An 18,647-nucleotide genomic window follows, 5' to 3' on the forward strand; every position below is an offset into this window, starting at 1 on the left:
CTTTACGGTGGAAGATACTTTGAAAATCCCATTAATACTAAAGAACACAGGGGAGGAATTAAATACCATCACCCAGTAGTATTAGACTAATAGGGCTAAAGGCAGATAAGCCCCCTGGCCATGATGTTTTTCATCCTCTGATCCTAAAAGAAGTAGCTACAAAGATTATGGGTGCATTGGTTGTAATTTTCCAAAAATCCTTGGATTCTGGAGAAGTACCAGAGGATTGGAAACCTGCCAGTTTGACACCCCTATTCAAAATGGGAGGGGGACAAAAAGTTGGTAACTATATGCCAATTAGCCTAACATCTATTGTTGGAAAAAGGTTTGAATCAGTTATTAAGGAAGTAATAGCAACACATTTGGAAAATCATAATCTAATCGGGCATAATCAGCATGCCTTCCTGGACTGGAAATCATATCTGACTAATAAGAGTTTCAATGAAATCTCAACCAAAGTGAATAGAGGACAAACCAGTAGATGCGTTGTATTTGGACTTCCAGAAGGTGTTCGACAAGATATCTCACAAGTGGTTAAGTCATAAGATAAGAGCCCATGGTATTGGAGGTAGTATGTTGGCATGGATAGAGAATTAGCTAATGGGCAGCAAACAGCGAGTGGGGATAAGGGATTCTTTTTCAGGTTGGCGACCTGTAACCAGTGGGGTTCCAGAGGGATCAATGTTGGGACCGCAACTGTTTACGATATATATTAATGACTTGAAGGAAGGAAGCAAATGTACTGCAGCCAAATTTCAGGCAACACAAAAATAGGTAGAACGGTAAGTTGCGAGAGGGGTACAAACAGTTTGCAACGTTATATTGATAGTTTAAGTATGTGGGGTAAATGTTGGTAAATAGAGTATATTGTGGTAGAATGTGTTAGGTTGTTCATTTTGGAAGAGAGAACAAAGCCATTATTTAAATGGGGAATAACTGCAGAAAGCTACAACCCGAAAGGATTTGGGATGCTTGTGCACGAAACATAAAAAGCTAGTTCACAAGTGCAGCAGGTAATCAGGAAAACTAATAAAATGGAGCTCCTTGCCACAGAGAGCTGTGGGGTAGCGTTCTTATGTGTATATTTAAGGCTGAGATAGATGAATTCTCGATCAGTAAGGGAATCAAGGATTATTGGGAAAGAGCAGAAAAGTGAATGTGAGGAATGTCGGATCAGCCATATTCCTATTGAATGGCGAAGCAGGCTCGAGGGGCTGAATGGCCTATTCTTCATATTTCTTATGGTAAGTTTGTGCAGTGGTCCAGGTGGGCAACAGTTTTGACAGTACAGCTCCCCATTCCGAACGTTTAACCTGTAATATATATTTAAGTTACTTAAAATGGGCAACACATGTTTTTAAGGTTTGCTTAAGTTTAATTAATATATTTTTTGCACAACCTTACTTTTACAGGTCTGGCTTAATGCACCATATGAACTTCATCTGTCATTATTTGAACACTTTACTGAACTTCTGACTGAATCAAGGTATTACTAAATTATTTCTAAATACTTTTTAGATATTTGTACTTCAGTTAACAGAAATAAAAGGGTTGCTTTGATTCTGTTTTACAGTGAGGCTTCTAGAAATGCCAAGCTAATGAGGGAATTCCAGTTGATACCAAAGCTACTGCTTACTCTGAGAGACTCATCCTTGTCACAGCCAACCATTGCAGCTATCAGTAATGTGCTCAGCCTTTTGCTTCAAGGCTTTCCAAACAGCAATGATCTGCTCAGGTAGAGTCTAAACAGAGCACAGAATGTTGAAGTAATCAAGGAATTTAGTTACAGCAAACCATTTGAGCGCTGTATGCATTACAACTTTAAAAAAATTTAAAGGTGTAATCTGAAAATGCCTGGAATTATTGAATAGAGCTTAGTCACTGGAAAAATTATGAAAGTTGCACAAGTACAGCATTATTAGCAGGCGGCGTGGTAGCATAGTAGTTAGCACTGTTGCTTCACAGCGCCAGGGACCCAGGTTCGATTCCCGGCTTGGGTCACTGTGCGGAGCCTGCACGTTCTCCCCGTGCCTGCGTGGGTTTCCTCCAGGTGCTCCGGTTTCCTCCCACAAGTCCCGAAAGACGTGCTTGTTAGGTGAATTGGGGATTCTGAATTCTCCCTTTGTGTACCCAAACAGGCGTTGTAGTGTGGCGACTCAGGGATTTTCACAATAACTTAATTGTAGCCTACTTGTGACACTAATAAAGATTATATTATTTCAGCCTAATGGAAGGGTAAGAAATGGGTGTTTCTGTCATTTGCTTCATTTGTTTTAGAATTTCGAGTTGCATCTTTGGAGATATCATCAAGATTATCTTCATGAGAGTGAATTTCCTTGAGCAAGAACAAGGGAAGATTAAAATCCAACTTCAGTCAAATATATAGCACTTTGCTATTTTTTCAGACAAACCTGTGATAATTAATGTATAACAACCCATATTTCAAATCTACAGCTGGGATCTTCCAGACTAGGATATATGTGATAATTGTACAGTCCCTTAAGTTCATTTTTAAGTTGAATGAAAGAAAAACGCAGCTGAGTCGATGTTATACATTCCCCATAGGGGGAAAACTTTGCATTTCATAGAATATATAAATTGCTGTTCATTTTTCATTTCCTCTGAAATTCATTTTCCTCACCCCTATCCAAAAATTCTGTACATTTACTGACAAAGTATTACCAAAACACCTATGAGACAGTATTACAGTAGGTGAAATCTTTGGTGTCAAAGTAGAAAATAATTATTTAGCTGCCTGAGTATCATTATTTTGTTGTTCAGGATGGTATACGATGGAACCCTATAGCATGTATTTTTACAAATCCATGTGACAGCAAGTTTTTAAAAAATACATTTAAGGGTACCCAATTCATTTTTTCCAATTAAGGGGCAATTTAGCGTGGCCAATCCACCCAGCTTGCACATCTTTTGGGTTGTGGGGGCGAAACCCACGCAAACACTGGGGGAATGTGCAAACTCCACACGGACAGTGACCCAGAGCCGGGATCGAACTGGGACCTTGACGCCATGAGGCAGCAGGGCTAACCCACTGCGCCACCGTGCTGCCCTGTGACAGCAAGATTTTGGCACTGGAAAGTAAATACGCCACCTGAGAGAGCAGAAGATTGTTTCTTTTATCTTTGTCTAAAAGTCTCAGTGTAAAAATATGCAAACAGACGTGGAAACCTGATTTTTGGGATGTTAGTAAATGGAGGATTCTTCCTTATCATAGTAAGAAAGTCTCATTCAAGCATCGAATCCAGGTTAGGTTAGCTACGGCAAGAGGCCTGACCAGTGATTTAAATAGCATTCAGAAGTCAAAAGAACATCAGCATGAAGCTGAAGACATGTCTATAACAGTCACTCGATGGATGAAAGATTTGGACTCTGAAAAAAGATAATTAGAGGGGGATAATTGCTTATGGTACAGTTGGTACAGTGAAGGATGCTCAGAATCAGCTGAATGGAGTGAAATTTAGACAGCTATGATTGGATATTGGAGATAAAGACCTAATAGCATTGTTCTGGGTGCAATTGCAGGAACAAATAAGAGTAAAAACAGAAGAGGAGGAAGACATTTTGGATAAGTGAATAAAATTGAGATATGGACTGAGGGAGGTTTGAAGAAAGAGAAGAAGCAAGACAGTGCCAATGACCCCACTAAGGCTGCGGTGGCAATTAACAAATCAGAGTAAATGGGAAGTGCCTGTGATGTTCATTTCCTACAAATAAATATTTACTAATTTCCTATTTCTTTGTGTCAAGGTTTGGTCAGTTTCTTTCATCCACATTACCCACTTTTGCAGTCTGTGAGAGGTTTATTGTCATGGAAGCCAATAGCGAGGAAAAGGAAGAAGGTGAGCAATATATCTGTAGTTTAAAACTTCTTTGTATGTTGACTGTATGACATACTTTAATATTTGATTAACTTAGCCTCTTTTATTTGGTACACTATGGATCAACTGTGTACTGCATAGTGGATTGCAATAAACCCCTAAATGTCGAGAATAACCCACAATTACTAATGCTGCAATTGTACTGCAAGCACCAGAATCACACTGGTACATTATTTGAGAATTGTACCACGTAGCAGCAAAATTATATCCTTAAATCTGCATCATGCTCAGCTCAGGTTCTGTTCAGTAGTCTCTAAATTCAGATTGAACCGACTGTTTTTAATTAGTTTGTGCTCAGATCAGTTGATACAAGTTTAATTACACTACAGATACAACTTCAATGGAATGTGAGTGGCAGCCGTGAATCAACATAAAAAGTGGAAGATGGCATGCGGGAAACTTTTTTGCCTGAACACTATTAAAGAGTGCTAAATTATGTGGCCCAATTAATCCTATAAATTCGATAAATCCTGCAATCACACTGTATGGCACTCTGGTCAGACCACACATCAGCACTGTATCCACTTTTGGTCACTGAGTCATAAGGTAGACGGACAACACAGGAGGTGGTCCAGAAAAGAGCAATGAATTTTATCCCTGGAATCAGGAGTCTGAGAAGTAAAGAAACGCTTGAGAGACGTAGGGCGAAATTTAACCGCCACGTTGGCACAACTCAGTTTGCTTTCTAACTAGCCCCCTCCCATTGACGAGTTCCGGACCATGCCCAGATATGGCGAGCATATCATAAACTCTCATTTGCATGCATTTCCATTTCATTAGTGAGATTGAAGTATTTGCAAAGGCCCTTGGGAATTAACTGGCTCGCCAGCGAGAAATCATCTGCGGGTCATTTAGTACTCCTTTTTAAAAACGTGAAGCTGGCGCAGTGACTTCTGAGGGGAACTGAAGAGGTGAGAATCCATTTTCCAGCATGCAGCTCAAGGGTGAGTTGTTTTTGTACCGTTGGCAGTGAATTGCTCTTTTGCTAGTGCTGTGTGCTTGTCTGCTGTGACCCCGCTTGCTTCAATGCCTGGGACCCTGGCAAATTAGCAGTGCTGGAGAAGGACTGCGGTGTTCTCTTACTTCCACTATGCCCCGTGTCGACGAGACCTTTCCCGATGGTCTGTGCTGCTCGCTGTCACGCACGCGCACTCTAGCTGGCACTCACGCACAGTCATTCACGCCTATACATTTTATGCATGCACACTCTCTGCAATATGCACACACATCAGTTGACATTCACATATACTTTCCTGTACATTTATTGGCCACCTTTCTATCGATGCAGATCTGCTGCTAGGCCTATGGGGGGTTCCCAATTTGCCTTTGGTGTGCAGCTGGTGTCCTTGTTATATTCCTGCCTGTTTTGTGTTTTCATTCGGTGCACACTATCGGTGAGGGGTGGGGTGTTTCCCCCCCTTCTGCTGGACCTGTGTCGGTGTCCTTTCCAGTGGTTTGAGTCACTTCTTAGCACCCTCCCGCTTTTGTAGGTCTGATACTGGCGTCTGTGTGGTGGGCGGTGCGTGCGTTGCCTTGGCAGCTGTTGTTCATTGGTTTTGGTTTTTGTCTTTGGTGTGTGCCTGGTGTCTCCGTTGCCTTCCTGCCTGTTTTGTGTTTTCCTTTTGGTTGCTCTGTATTTGGTTTTGTTCATAATGTTCCAGACCTGTTCTGGACTGAACTGTGCCCCTCTTGCAGGGGGTGGAATGGTTTCCTCTATCTCCTCCGTGTTGGTGTCCTATTCCAGTGGGCTGGGCTGGTGAGCCTTTTCTGCTATGTGTGAGGGTGTGGATTTGTGTCTGCTGCTGGTGGCTGCAGATACTTGTAGGCTGCTGCTGCTGTTTTCTCCTTTTTCTGTAGCCGGAAAGAAGGACATTTTTTCCTACCTTGGTCCTGGAGCACGGGCTCAGTGGATGTACGAGACTTGAAGGCATTCCAGTTTGAAGCAAGAAGACCCTGCGGGACCTGGTACACAACATTGTTCCAACTGGGCCACCTGCTCATGCTATTGAAAAAATGCTTTCACAGATAGCAGATGCTTTTGTTCCTGATGTGGTGAGTGCTGCATGTAAATGGCACGTCACCACATGTTAAACAAGCTGGAATCTAGATGTTCATCTTGGGTGCCAGTGGAATATATGGCACAGTGGTTAGCACTGCTGCCTCACGGCTCCAGGGATCCGGCTTCAACTCCAGCTCGGGTGACTGTCTATGTGGACTTTGCACTTTCTCCCCGTGGCTGCGTGGGTTTCCTCTGGTGCTCTGGTTTCCTCTGATACGCGGAACAAGTCGCACATTGATGGACAGATCATTGCCAAAACAAAGTTCTGGAAATGATTGCACGTTCTCAGGCGTATCCTCTGTTTCTGTTGAGGAACCTGCGAGGGGTGAATCTGTGTGGTTTTGTTTTGTGAAAATGAACTGATATACCTTTGTATTGGTACCAACATGGAACGGTGGCGTTTCCTTCTTGTTTAATGGCTAGTATGATATGTGGAATGTTACGGAGTTGATTTTTGAATCTTTGTTACTGTTGATCATTTAATATACAAAATATTCTCAAGTGGGTACACATGCCATGTCTCAGACGATTATCGCATCGCCTTTCAATCAAACATTGAAGCCTGAACAGTTTGCCTAAACTCATCATCATAAAAGCAGCAGGCAACAATCAAAACACTCGAGCTGGGCTTCAGCATTCAGATATTCAAAATATGCATGGTTGTGTCGGTCCTGCAGAGGCTGTCCTTGTGGTGCTGGTGACAACCCAGGCGGCCAGATGCCGGAGAATGCAGCAGCAGTGCAATGCAGGCTGAAGGTGGCACCCCATGTGCAGGGGGCTGCCATACACCCAGAAGACCTGGCCGCCCATTAGGCCAAGGAGCGACCCAGAGGGAGATGCATGTGTCGCAGGGGACAACGTCTGAACGAAGAGTGCAGCACCTGCGCCATGTCCTCGCAGACCTGTCACCTCATGGACCCAGTGGTCATGAAGGTCACAGCAGCCCTGACCTATGCAACTGGTTAATTCCAGAGCTCGCAATGACTTGTACGGTATTTCCCAAGCTACAGCCCACAAATGCATCCGTGAGGTAATGAATGTCCTGTGTGCCAGGCATCAGACTATATCAGCTTTGAGCTTTACCAGGCCCACCAAAATGCCTGGGCTACTGGATTCTCTGCCATCGCCAGGATGCCCAGGTCCAAGGGGAAATAGATGGCATGCATGTCACCTTGCGCTTGTCAGGGCATCAGGGAGTGCCCTTATTAACAGGAATGGGTCCACTCTGGGTCAAGCACATGTGTGCATTCTTCCCATGGATCGTGCATCACAGCTACATCCTGGGACACTTGGAGATTCCTGGTATCTTCGAGGACCACCCCAGGGTGACAGGTTGGCTCTTGGGTAATAAGGGGTACCTGCTGAGGTCCTGGCTGATGCCAGCATGGAGACCTGAGACCTGATATAAGGAGGGCCCATGTTGCCACACGTGCTGTCATTGTGCATCGGTGCACCGGACTGCTCAATATGTGTGGACCATCCTGGTGGGGCACCACACCCCCCACCCCCTCCAGAGCGCCTGCCACTTTGTGGTGGTCTGCTGCGCCCTTCACAACCAGCGGGGCGACTTGACAGAGGAGGAGAGCCATGTGGCCTCGTCTGAAGAAGAGGACCAGCAAGGGCTGGAGGACAAGCCCTGGGGTGGACCAGAGGATATGGAACAGCACTAAGGAGACCCTCATTATCGCCCGGATCTCATAGGATGAGGCTTTGTCAGTCAGCTCACCTCCTGTCTTCTCCACCCCCCTCCGCAATCCTTCACCCCTCCTCCGCAATCCTTCACCCCTCCTCCGCAATCCTTCACCCCTCCTCCGCAATCCTTCACCCCTCCTCCGCAATCCCTCACCCCTCCCCCTTTCCCACCTCAATTCCCTGACTGCTCTGTTCCATTCTCCAAGGAACTGTCTAACATCACCCCAGTCAGTGTTAGTACTGTTAGTGGGTCCATATAAAGGGAGGAGAGTGATGATAACTCACTGTGAGGTTAGCTCTGGTGCTCCTCAGTTTATGCCCATGTCTGACTCCTGTCTTTATGCTGACCGTGTGCACACATCCATCCTCTGAACAGGGGTAGGGGGTATTGGGAATTTGAGGGGTGGCAGGCAGAACTGATGCCAGGAGAGAGATGGTATCTTACCCTTCCAGCTTCATGTAGGTCATTGGTCTTTTTCCTACATTGGGCGGTAGTCCTTCTTGTCATGCTGCCTGCACTGACAGCCGCTGACACTGCCTCCCAGATGGTATTGGTGACCCTGCTGCTGGTCCTCTGACTCCCTCAGGCGAATAAGATGTCCCGTCTCGCATCCACAGCATTGAGAAGCCTGGTTAGATCAGCATCACAAAAGCGAGGATCAGGTCTGAACGATGCCATGCTTGTGGGGTTGACTGGGAGTGAGTGGCAAGGGAGCATTTAAAAGCAACTCTCCTTTTTAAGTGGTGAGACACTGAGGCAAGAATCCGGCAAGAGAGCCAATAATGGTGAAAACCTCGTGGGGGCTCATTTAAAGAACTAAGTAATGTTAAATATGGGCCAGAATCTCGCCAACACGGGCATTAAAAATACCCCGCCAATCGCGACCAAAATGACATTTCAAAAGTCCATGTAGGGCTCACTATTTAACCCGATACTATGAATTGGCAAGATGGGCAGCTCACAATTGAGAAAAATTTTACATTTTCATTGAGGGTATTCATAAGGATGTTAAGTTCGAAAAATAAAAAAATTGGCTCATGTTCCACTGAGGTTTGGATAAGGCATATGTTTGAGTGTGTGGAGAAAGCTATTTTCTGTCTCATGCTGTCATAATTTCAGGTCGTACTACTACATGTATTGTTCTGTTCCCAAGTCTTATGATCTCTCACCTTGATTAAGTCATCAGCAATGAAACAAACTTCACCCCTTGTCTTACCTTTCACTCTAACATCCCTCAATCTCTTTTTTTACCTTGTGTTCTTTGTTTGTTGCCTACTTTCTGCTTCTCTTACTCTAGTCTCCTCCACCATTATATTGCCTTTGTAAGCCTCTCCTATCAGTGTCTTTATTTTTAAACTTTTCTAAATGACTAAGAACCAATAACATCAACACCCAAATTTGACCATTCATTATGGTAAGAGTTCTCAGCGAATGTTATTTGATACTATTGCAAGTTAGTAGTTAGTTAGCTCATTGATCCTTTCAAGCCTCTCTGTAAAAATATTGTTTGTTAAAAGCCCACCTTACAGGTCAGTTTTGAAGATGTGTATATTTCACATGTTTAACAGGTATCGATGATGATTCTGGTGGCCTTGTTTCAGCTAATACCATTCTACTGCGAAACAGACTTTTAGATATCTTGCTAAAGCTACTTTATAATTCAAAAGAGAAAAACTGTGTTAATCCGCAGTAAGTATTGCTTGAAGTGCCTGAAAGTTGTGTGCTGTCATTTTTGAGTTACTTGTTTATATTATGTATCTCTATTATATATAATGTGACTCTGTGGCTCTATAACCCTATTGCATGCACTACTCACTGTCTAATTTTATTACCATTGCACTACATGCTAAGAACAAATCACATTTAGAGTTACATGATCTCCGTGGGTGGAATTAAGTAGCAAGGAAAGGATTTCAAATTTGAAGACAACTTTTACTGTAAATTATCTTTCCAAAATTTCTACTGGTCTATCATAGTTTATCTGGTTAATTATTTTAACAAAAGTGAATAAAATTATAGATCTTATACTCCTTTATTAAATAAGTGGTTTGATGTATTTGTGTTCCAGAAAACCTTAATTAGCAGTGGCTGAGACATTGGGGTGAATTCTCCTCCGGCAGGATTCTCTGTTCCGCTGACAGTGCACCTCCGCCCGCAGGTTTGCTAGCAGCGTGGGGTGGCTACAATGGGAAATCCCATTGGCCAGCGGCAGGAACGGAGAATCCCGTTACCAGCAACGGCGCACTGCCGAGGAACACGTTGCTGGGGAGGCAGAGGATTCACCCCATTAACTTTCACTTGTCATCTTGCCAGGTAACTTGTTATTTGGTTCGGCTGTTAAGTGCAGCAGCAGCAGAAATGTTATCACCTGGGTATGTGTAAATAACAACAACCAGCTTAACATCGCAAAACTCTGCTTTATTATGTTTGCAGAATCATTCTTCACCAGTGTCAAAGGTTCATGGCTGCTAATTTTGGTGTTGTTTAAGTATAAATACTGTACATACAACTAAATTTCTATTGTTCTCGTTAAATCAGATTTTTACCCACATTCTGTGCATTTTTTCAAGCTAGAGATTTTGAACTTACTTAGTCATCTTTTATTCTTTTCAAAACACACCTACAACTTCAAACCATAGAGCATGTGAAGAATTGGTGAAGATTTGGGGTTTTGATTGGCTTCTGATGTTCATGGAAGAGCATTTACATCCCACTACTGTCACTGCAGCAATGCGAATTCTTGTTGTACTGCTGAGCAATCAGTCGATCCTTGCCAAGTTTAAAGAAGGGCTTTCTGGAGGAGGCTGGCTCGACCAGACTGACTCTGTTCTCACAAATAAAATTGGCACTGTATTAGGTATGTGTGAAATCTTTCTATTGCACAGTGTAGCTGGTACATGTGGACTATTGCCTGTTTGCTTTCTGCATTACATATGATGTGTTAGATTTTGTACAGCTTCTCTTAAAGGAATCACATTTAGAGTACCATAGTGTACTGGCTAGCATATTGCATGAGGAATCCAAAGGGCTTGCTACTAATCCAGATAACAGATGTTTAAATCCTGTTGTGATCATTGAAGAATTTGAATTCTGTTTATGGAAAAAAAATTGACAATCACTAAAAGTGATTATGAAGTTCTGTAAATTGTAAAAACCCAAATGGTTCACTAATGTTCTTTCGGGAAAGAAAACTCTCATCCTTATTTGGTCTGATGTGTCTGTAACTCCAGTCCCACACCAGTTTTGTTAACTCTAGAGATGAGCAAAATAAGCTGACCTTGCCAGTGACCCTCGCATTGTAAAAAATTAAATAAATGATTGCTGCTTTATGAACATAACTCCTGAATATTTAGAACCCTGTTTGTTACAAAAACAGTGTCTAAACTGGCTTAAATTCACAACAGGTACAGCAGTATGTTCTGACTCGTTGGGTGGGATACCTTGCAATTATTTTCCAACCTCAGATTAGTTTTGATCAAAGAGTTTTCTCTATAGTTCATCGATGAGTAGTCAAGATAATGGGCTGTAACTTCCAAGCATCCCAGTGTCGGGCTGGGAAATCCCTCGCGGAACTTCACAGATAAACACTTGCCTGGTAATTGTCCAGAAGTGCAATTCTAGAAGCTCTATGTGACCAGAGAAAGAAATTAGTCTGGTTTAACTCAGTGTAGGTTTTTTTGTTAATTTGTGGGAATATCACTGTGCTCCCAGTCACTGAATTGTTAAGCACAGAAAGAGATAATTTGGCCTATGGCTTCATCAACTCTCCTAACGACCATCATGGCTTAGTGCAGTGTTCTTCAAACTTTTTTTCCGGGGACCCATTTTTACCAACCGGCCAACCTTCGGGACCCAACCCAGCCGACCTTTGCGACCCATGCCGGCCGACCTTCGCGACCCATGCCGGCCGACCTGCGCGACCCACCATTTTCTCTTACCTTGTTTGCTGCTGACAGAAATGGAGGAAATGGTTTTGGATCCGTTTGGATCTTGTACACACTCCTCCAATGGAGCCTGTTGGATGAAGGTGAAGTCTTCCAGTGTCGTAAAGTATGGAGCCTCCATCTGTCTAAAGTTCTGCATTTTTCCTGTAAAATATTATCAAATAAACCCCCCCCCCGACCTTGTTTAGAAAAAAAACGAATTAAATAAATGAAAAAGATAAAAATTCAATTAGTAAAATAAATGAATAAACCCCCCCCCCCCCGAACTTGTAAACAAAACGCTGCGACCATTAAAAAAAATGGCCGCACTGCGCATGCGTGCCCGATCACCGGTTATGCGCTTTTGCACCGATCATCAGGCGTGCATGCGCAATGCGGCCGCATTTTGTTTTACATGTTCGCGGCCATTTTGAAGGCCGCTTGCAGCCGGCGTCATTAAAAGCTGGCTGCTGCGGCGGATTTGCACAATCGGGACCGCCGCGAAGGACGGCTCCGCAACCCTCCCGGCACCCGCGGGTCGCGCCCCTGAGTTTGACAATCACTGGCTTAAGTGCTATTCCCCTACCTTTTCCTCGAACTTGTTTCAATTCAAGTAATCATCCAATGCCCTTTTGAATGCCTCAATTGAACCTGCCTAAATCGCACTTTCAGACAGTGCGATGCAGACCTAAAGCTTGTGTGAAAAAGTTTTTTCTTATATCACATAAGAATCATCTCAAGCAATTGAAATGCACTGTAAAAGTGTAAGAAAATTAGTCTCCATTAGTTTTGATATTTTTAAAGTTAAATACTGAAGTTGGGATATGGATGTCCTGGTTACAAAAAGTAATGAACCCAGTCCAAAACTGTTGCAAAACCGATCTTGCTCCAGGCTGAATGCAGGTAAGAATGTATACCATGTTGGGTTCAAATGTTTCCCCGTAATTTACAACAATTTAAATTTTCTGTTTGATGGCATGCTGTCATGAAGTATTGAGCTGAAGTCATATGCTTCCCTCAAACGAAGGGAGATAATTTTGTATTAGAAAATACTTTGTAGCAAAGAAAAAGCCTCTGTTATTTATGTAAAAATATCTGTCACTTGTCATTTTCAGGTTTCAATGTTGGCAGAATTGCTGGTGGTAGATCAACAGTTCGTGAAATAAACCGCGATGCTTGTCACATCCCTGGTTTCTTTATTCTCCAGTCATTCTTACCCAAACATACCAATGTGCCTGAACTATATTTTCTGTTGATGGCTCTTTTCCTCCAGCAACCAGTTACAGAACTGCCAGAAAACCTGCAGGTATATAATTCATATAGTTTTAATCATTATTCATTTTATTTTAAAAGTTGGGCTCATTTTCTTTGTCCATTTACAGTTCTATGACTGTTAAAGAGCTAGTTAACATGTAAACTAGTTAACATGCAATAATATGAGTTTTCTATTCCACCTTGTCCTTGAAAATGATGAAATGGAGAGGGCTCTGAAATCTATGCAATTATGGGACAAGATATTTAACAAATGGGTTGAGCTTAAAGGATGAAAATGATTTCATGCGGCAATCAAATGGAATAGGAAATGTCAAATTATTTTCAACCCAATACAATTAAGTGCTTTGAACTGTGACTACTTTTAATAATTTACCTGCATAATTTTAAAGGCTAGATAGAAATTCTTTTGTCTCATTTATAATGAAGCATCAATTACATTCTAATTTTGTCTGGTATCTGCTTTGGATGACATAGTCAGGAGACATTTTATCCTATAACCTGCAGGAACACAAGTGACTGTCATTGCTTTAAGGTTTGTACGTTTAATGTCTGCTGCAACCGGCTCTGCTAAAAACAGACTCAATCTCGTGGAGGTGATGGATGTCTCAGCTGCTGACTGGAGAGGCAGGGACACTTGTGACTTCTTTTTTGGGAAGGACCATCGCATCCTGTGCCACTCAGGCACTTAATAAGGAGCACCAAGGATCCGGGGATGGAAGGCCAGTCTGCCTTTGATTGGCTGGCAGCTCCCCAGAAGGAAAAAAAAGTAAAATGGGGAAATAAGAATACTAGTCTTGTATACTTTAAAATGGAACACCAGTAAAACGAAGAAACAACAATACTGGAGCTGTTTTTTTTGCTTCTTGGTCTTTTGTACAAAGCAGTACCATTGGGGAGCTGGTTGTTTGGACACCTAAGGCCTTTGATCAAGGAGGGACCAGGCACAGGTGAGTGATGGCAGAAAGGAGGTTACAGGCTAGAGGGACAGCAAGGGTGGCTTTGACTGCACCCTTGCCAATGCTGGGTCCCTCAATAAAACAGAGTGTCTTTGAACAAGGACACCGCACTACCCCATCCCCACCCACCCACCCGCAATAATTCCTAGAACCACGCAACCACACAAAAGCTGGTGTTTCCTTGTTGCACCCCAACCGCTAGAGTGGAGGCAGGAGGGTGCCACACTTCCACCCAATTAAATACCTCCACGTCACCAAACTCTCCATAGGGGAGGACACAGGATTCCGCCCAGAATTTCCGCTATGTTTGGCGCACTTTGAACATGGTGAATCTGGAAAATTAAAGCCAACTTCTTTCTGGTTGGTGAATTTAGATGAATGAACACGCTTTTTATTTTCACCAATTACAGCGAAGCCTTAATGAATGCTCTTGGTCTTGGAAGTTTGAATCTTTGAAACCAAAAAAAGAAAAATATGCTTCAGAGATCAGGCTGCAAAGAGCATCACAGAGGTAGTGAGTGGAGCGAATTGAGAAACGTGACACCAGACAGAAGTTAATTTCAGAGTAGTTAGTATGTTTTTGAAATCAAATCAAAGAAAAGTCATTTATTTCTTTTAAGTTTTGTTAGTACTAAAAATTTGTCATTAGATAAATGTACTGTCACCCTTAGACAGTCCAGGTGCATTTTATTGTAATCATGTAGGCCAGTGTTTTTCAAACTTCTCTTCCCAGGACCCACTTGTACTAAACGGCTGACCTTCGTGACCCACGCAGGCCGACTTTACGACCCATGCTGGCCGACCTTTGCAACATAACCATTTACACTTACCTTTAATGTGATAGGTGAGCCTGCTTGCACCTCATGATCGCTGTCCAATCAGGTACACTGGAGGAGAAGACAATGTGCATATCAGGTGCAAAGTTCAGCCGGTTCCTTTGTGCTCTCTTCATCTTTGTGAGGCCAGAAAATCCAACCTCGTACATGTAGGTCATTGTGAAGGACAGTAGCAACAATTTACTTGTTTTACTCAGCACTGGATACTCCTCGGAGATGCTACTCCAGAATGCTGACAGCCTCATGGACTTGTGGCGTGTTTTAAATGTGCTGTCCCAGGTGAGGTGCAAAGGTTCAGTCTCTTCATTTGGAGTCAGCTGTACTATAAAACTCATAGACATAGAACCCCTACAGTGCCGAAGGAGGCCATTCGACCCATCGAGTCTGCACCATAACTTAATTGACTAGGGTCTCAAAGGCAAAAAGGTTTTGCACCCAACTCTTCTCTTTTAAAATCTGAAACTTCTCCTCTGGAAAGTAGCGACACAAGTTGGTGATCAGTGCAGCCAGATGCAACTGAATAAGGCTTGCCAGTCTATTGACAGTTACTAATACTGTTTTCTTTGATGTGTCATAGCGGTGTAGGGAACACAGTTTTGGCTTTGTACTCCCTTGCCAACATTCAGTGACTTTTGGAAAGCATCTATTTCTTCAATGTCGAAAGCAATTCTCATTCTTCCCTTGCAATCTGAGGTTCAATTTGTTCAGAATTGAAAATATATTTGCAAGCTAAGACATAGTTAGCGTCCAAGTCTCATTTGCCAGTATTTCCCTGCATATAACACACAAGGGCTTTGCATCCTGATTTGCATTGGCACAATTAATAAAGCCATACCTCAAGAAATCATCTTTCTACTGCTTTGTTCCCAATTTCAGTTTCTTCTTCATCGGTTGTGCACCAGAGGCCCTGGAGTTCTGTATAAAGCTCAAACCAACACTGTTTTGACCTGCCATCGACTCTCCTGAGAAGCTCTCTCCAGCAGATTCATTTATGAGATCCTGGCCTATTTGTGTCTCTGGCCCTTTCTTCCTTATTACAAAACGATCCATCTTCAGTTCCTCGCCGTCTTGTTGCTTGCTTGCTTGCTAGCAGCTACAAAATTGGGGAATCTCTCCTCCGTGATTTTTCATCCAAAGTACAGGGCGCGTGACATCAGAGTACGTGCCAGGCTCGTGACCTGCTCTCTGCCGCCGCTTCTGCTGGGAAGACTCCATCGTTCATATTTAAAGGCTGGTTGCGACCGGCATTCTCAACTTAAAAGCCAGTAGCTGCCGGCATTCATAAAAGCCAGCGATCAGGAATGCCGCGACCGATCGTTCTGTGACCCTCCTGACATCCGCTCGTGACCCACCCGTGTGTTGCGGCCGGCAGTTTGAAAGATGGTCAAGATAAAGCAGGATTGTGTCAGTCAACTTTTGCTGTCATGCCGAACTATTTGGACTCAAATTAAGTTGGCATATTTCTTGAAGAAGCTGTTGGATATCTGGGAAGTAGTTCGGATATAACTAGATTGAACAAGCACCGCCACAGAAAATTGCGTGACTTTCTACTCCATCTGTTTCGCTTTTAAGTGTAAATGTATTACTGCATTTTTTTATGTTTAGGTAGAATTATCTATAGTCTTGTATTCTTCTAGACTTGACTATTCCAATGCGCTCCTGGTTGGCCTTCCACGTTCTGCTCGATGTAAACTTGAGGTCATCAAAAATTCTATTAACCTTGTCTGAACTCGCAGCAAATCCTATTCCCCTATCAGTCCACTGTTTGCTGACTGAGATTGATTCCCAGCCAAGCAGCACCTTATCATCCTTATTTTCAAATCCCTCCATGGCTTCGCCCCTCCCTATCTCTGTAATCTCCTCCAATCCCATAACCCTCTGTAATATCTGTGCTTCTCTAATTCTGGCCTCTTGTGTGCACCCAATTTTAATTGCTCCATCATTGTTGACTCTGCCTTCAGTTGCCAAGGCATCACGCTCTGGAATACCCTTGCTATACCTCTCCGCCTCTCCTTACTTTCCCAGGCACTCATTACCTCCTGTGACTAAGTTTTTGTTCATCTGACTTGATATCTCCTCGTGTTGCTCAGTGTCAAACTTTGTTGTTTAATGCTCCTGAGAAGCATCTTGGGATGTTTCATTACATTGAAGATGCTGTATAAGTGAAGTTGGTGTAGTCCCTTTTGCCAATATCGCTTGTCTACCCAAATAAAACATGGTGAACCAACTTGTCCCCTTTTTAAAACAACACGGATAGTATTTTTATTATTAAAAATGTGAACATGACTTTCGGTAACAGCCATGTGTGCTGTTCAGTCACAGACAGGGTAGCTGTGATTGATGATTTTGGCCCTTTCTGCCCGATTAATGGGCCCTTCGGTCGGAGGATGTGCGGAATAAGTGGTGGGGAGTAAATTCTCCTCCGAGGTGGAATGTCAGCGGGTTACTGCATCCAGCAGAATTGAAAAATGTGATGGTGTTGGAGGTGGAGGGTTTGCGTGTTGCAGTTCCGAAAGTCATGGCAGAGGCTGGGGCATCCACACCATTGCCAGTGGAGCAATTGATAGGGATGATAATCATAGAATTTACAGTGCAGTAGGAGGCCATTCAGTCCATCGATTCTGCTCCGGCCCTTGAAAAAATGAAATGAAAATGAATGAAAAATGAAAATCGCTTATTGTCACAAGTAGGCTTCAAGTGAAGTTACTGTGAAAAGCCCCTAGGCGCCACATTCCGGCGCCTGTTCGGGGAGGCTGGTACGGGAACTGAACCGTGCTGCTGGCCTGCCTTGGTCTACTTTAAAAGTCAGCGATTTAGCCCTGTGCTAAACCAGCCCCTTGGAAAGAGCACCATACCGAAGCCCACGCCTCCACCCTATTTCCCTAACCCCGTAACCCCACCTAATCTTTTGGACACTAAGGGACAATTTATCATGTCCAATCCACTCAACCTACACATCTTTGGACTGTGGGAGGAAACCGGAGTACCCAGAGGAAACCCACGCAGACATGGAGAGAAAGTGCAAACTCCATACAGACAGTCATCTGAGACCAGAATTGAACCCTGGTCGCCTGAGCTGTGAGACAGTAGTGCTAATCACTGTACGACCGTGCCGATCCAGAGAAGTTTGACAGCATCAGCAAGAAATGCAGCAGAATTGATCGAAGGCGATTGAAGAGGTTGCCCCTCTTCACGGTGCCATGGAGCGGGAGATGGCCTGGAGTCACAAGGCGGATGATCTAAGAGGTGGGAAGGGCAGTCATGAGCCACACTGATTGGACTGTGAGTTGGAGGCAGAGGTGGCGATGCTGGGTGCGGCCTGCAAGGAACTGAAAACAAGGGTGGACTTGCAGCAGAATCAGCGCATTGTAGGCCTACTGGAGGGGTTGAAAGGAATGAGTACCATGGCCTGTGTGTCAAAGAAGCTGGTGGATGAGTGGGTTTGTGAAAAGGTCCCGGTGGTGGATCAGGCACATTGATCGCTAAGGCAGAGGCCAAGGCAGGGGTGCCTTCCAGGGCGGTGATAGTGAGGGGGCACTGATTCCAGGTGAAAGAACAGATCTTGAGGTGGACGAGGACACGAGAGACTATACTTGGGAGGGCCAGCAGATCCTGATATATCAGCACATTGGTGTCTACCTGGCCAAGCGGTGGCTGGCTTTAATCGGCCCAAGGCGGTGATCTTCCGAAAGTGAAGTGTTTCCAGTTAATGCCCTGAGGAATGGGGCAGATTTGAGTGCTCTACCATTTAAGCTAGCTAGGAGCAGGTTCAGGTACCTAGTTCAAGTGGCACATGACTGGGCCACGATGTATAAATGGAACCTTGCTGGCTTGGTAGAGAGAGTGAAAGGGGATCTAAAGAAATGGGATGCTCTCCCAATTTCTTTAGCTGGGCGGGTGTAGACGTCAAGCAGAACGTCTTGCCAAGATTTCTTTGTGTTTCATTCCCTCCCAATATTCCTGCCAAAGGCTTTCTTGATCGGGTGAACAGGTTAACCTCAGCTTTCAT

General features: G+C 43.8%; 1 protein-coding gene across 2 annotated transcripts in view; it reads left to right on the forward strand.

Annotated features, from left to right (window-relative positions):
* The window catches only part of wdfy3 (WD repeat and FYVE domain containing 3), a 490,874-nt gene that overhangs the window by 298,795 nt on the left and 173,432 nt on the right, over positions 1-18,647 (forward strand). For both annotated transcript variants that reach the window (XM_038791772.1, XM_038791773.1), the window contains 6 exons: positions 1,413-1,486; positions 1,574-1,735; positions 3,766-3,857; positions 9,217-9,337; positions 10,288-10,505; positions 12,687-12,877. In XM_038791772.1, the coding sequence (XP_038647700.1) occupies positions 1,413-1,486; positions 1,574-1,735; positions 3,766-3,857; positions 9,217-9,337; positions 10,288-10,505; positions 12,687-12,877 (858 nt within the window). The remainder of the gene's footprint in view (positions 1-1,412; positions 1,487-1,573; positions 1,736-3,765; positions 3,858-9,216; positions 9,338-10,287; positions 10,506-12,686; positions 12,878-18,647) is intronic.

Source organism: Scyliorhinus canicula, chromosome 3, assembly GCF_902713615.1.
Source record: "Scyliorhinus canicula chromosome 3, sScyCan1.1, whole genome shotgun sequence".
In the NCBI taxonomy this organism is placed as follows: Eukaryota; Metazoa; Chordata; class Chondrichthyes; order Carcharhiniformes; family Scyliorhinidae; genus Scyliorhinus; species Scyliorhinus canicula.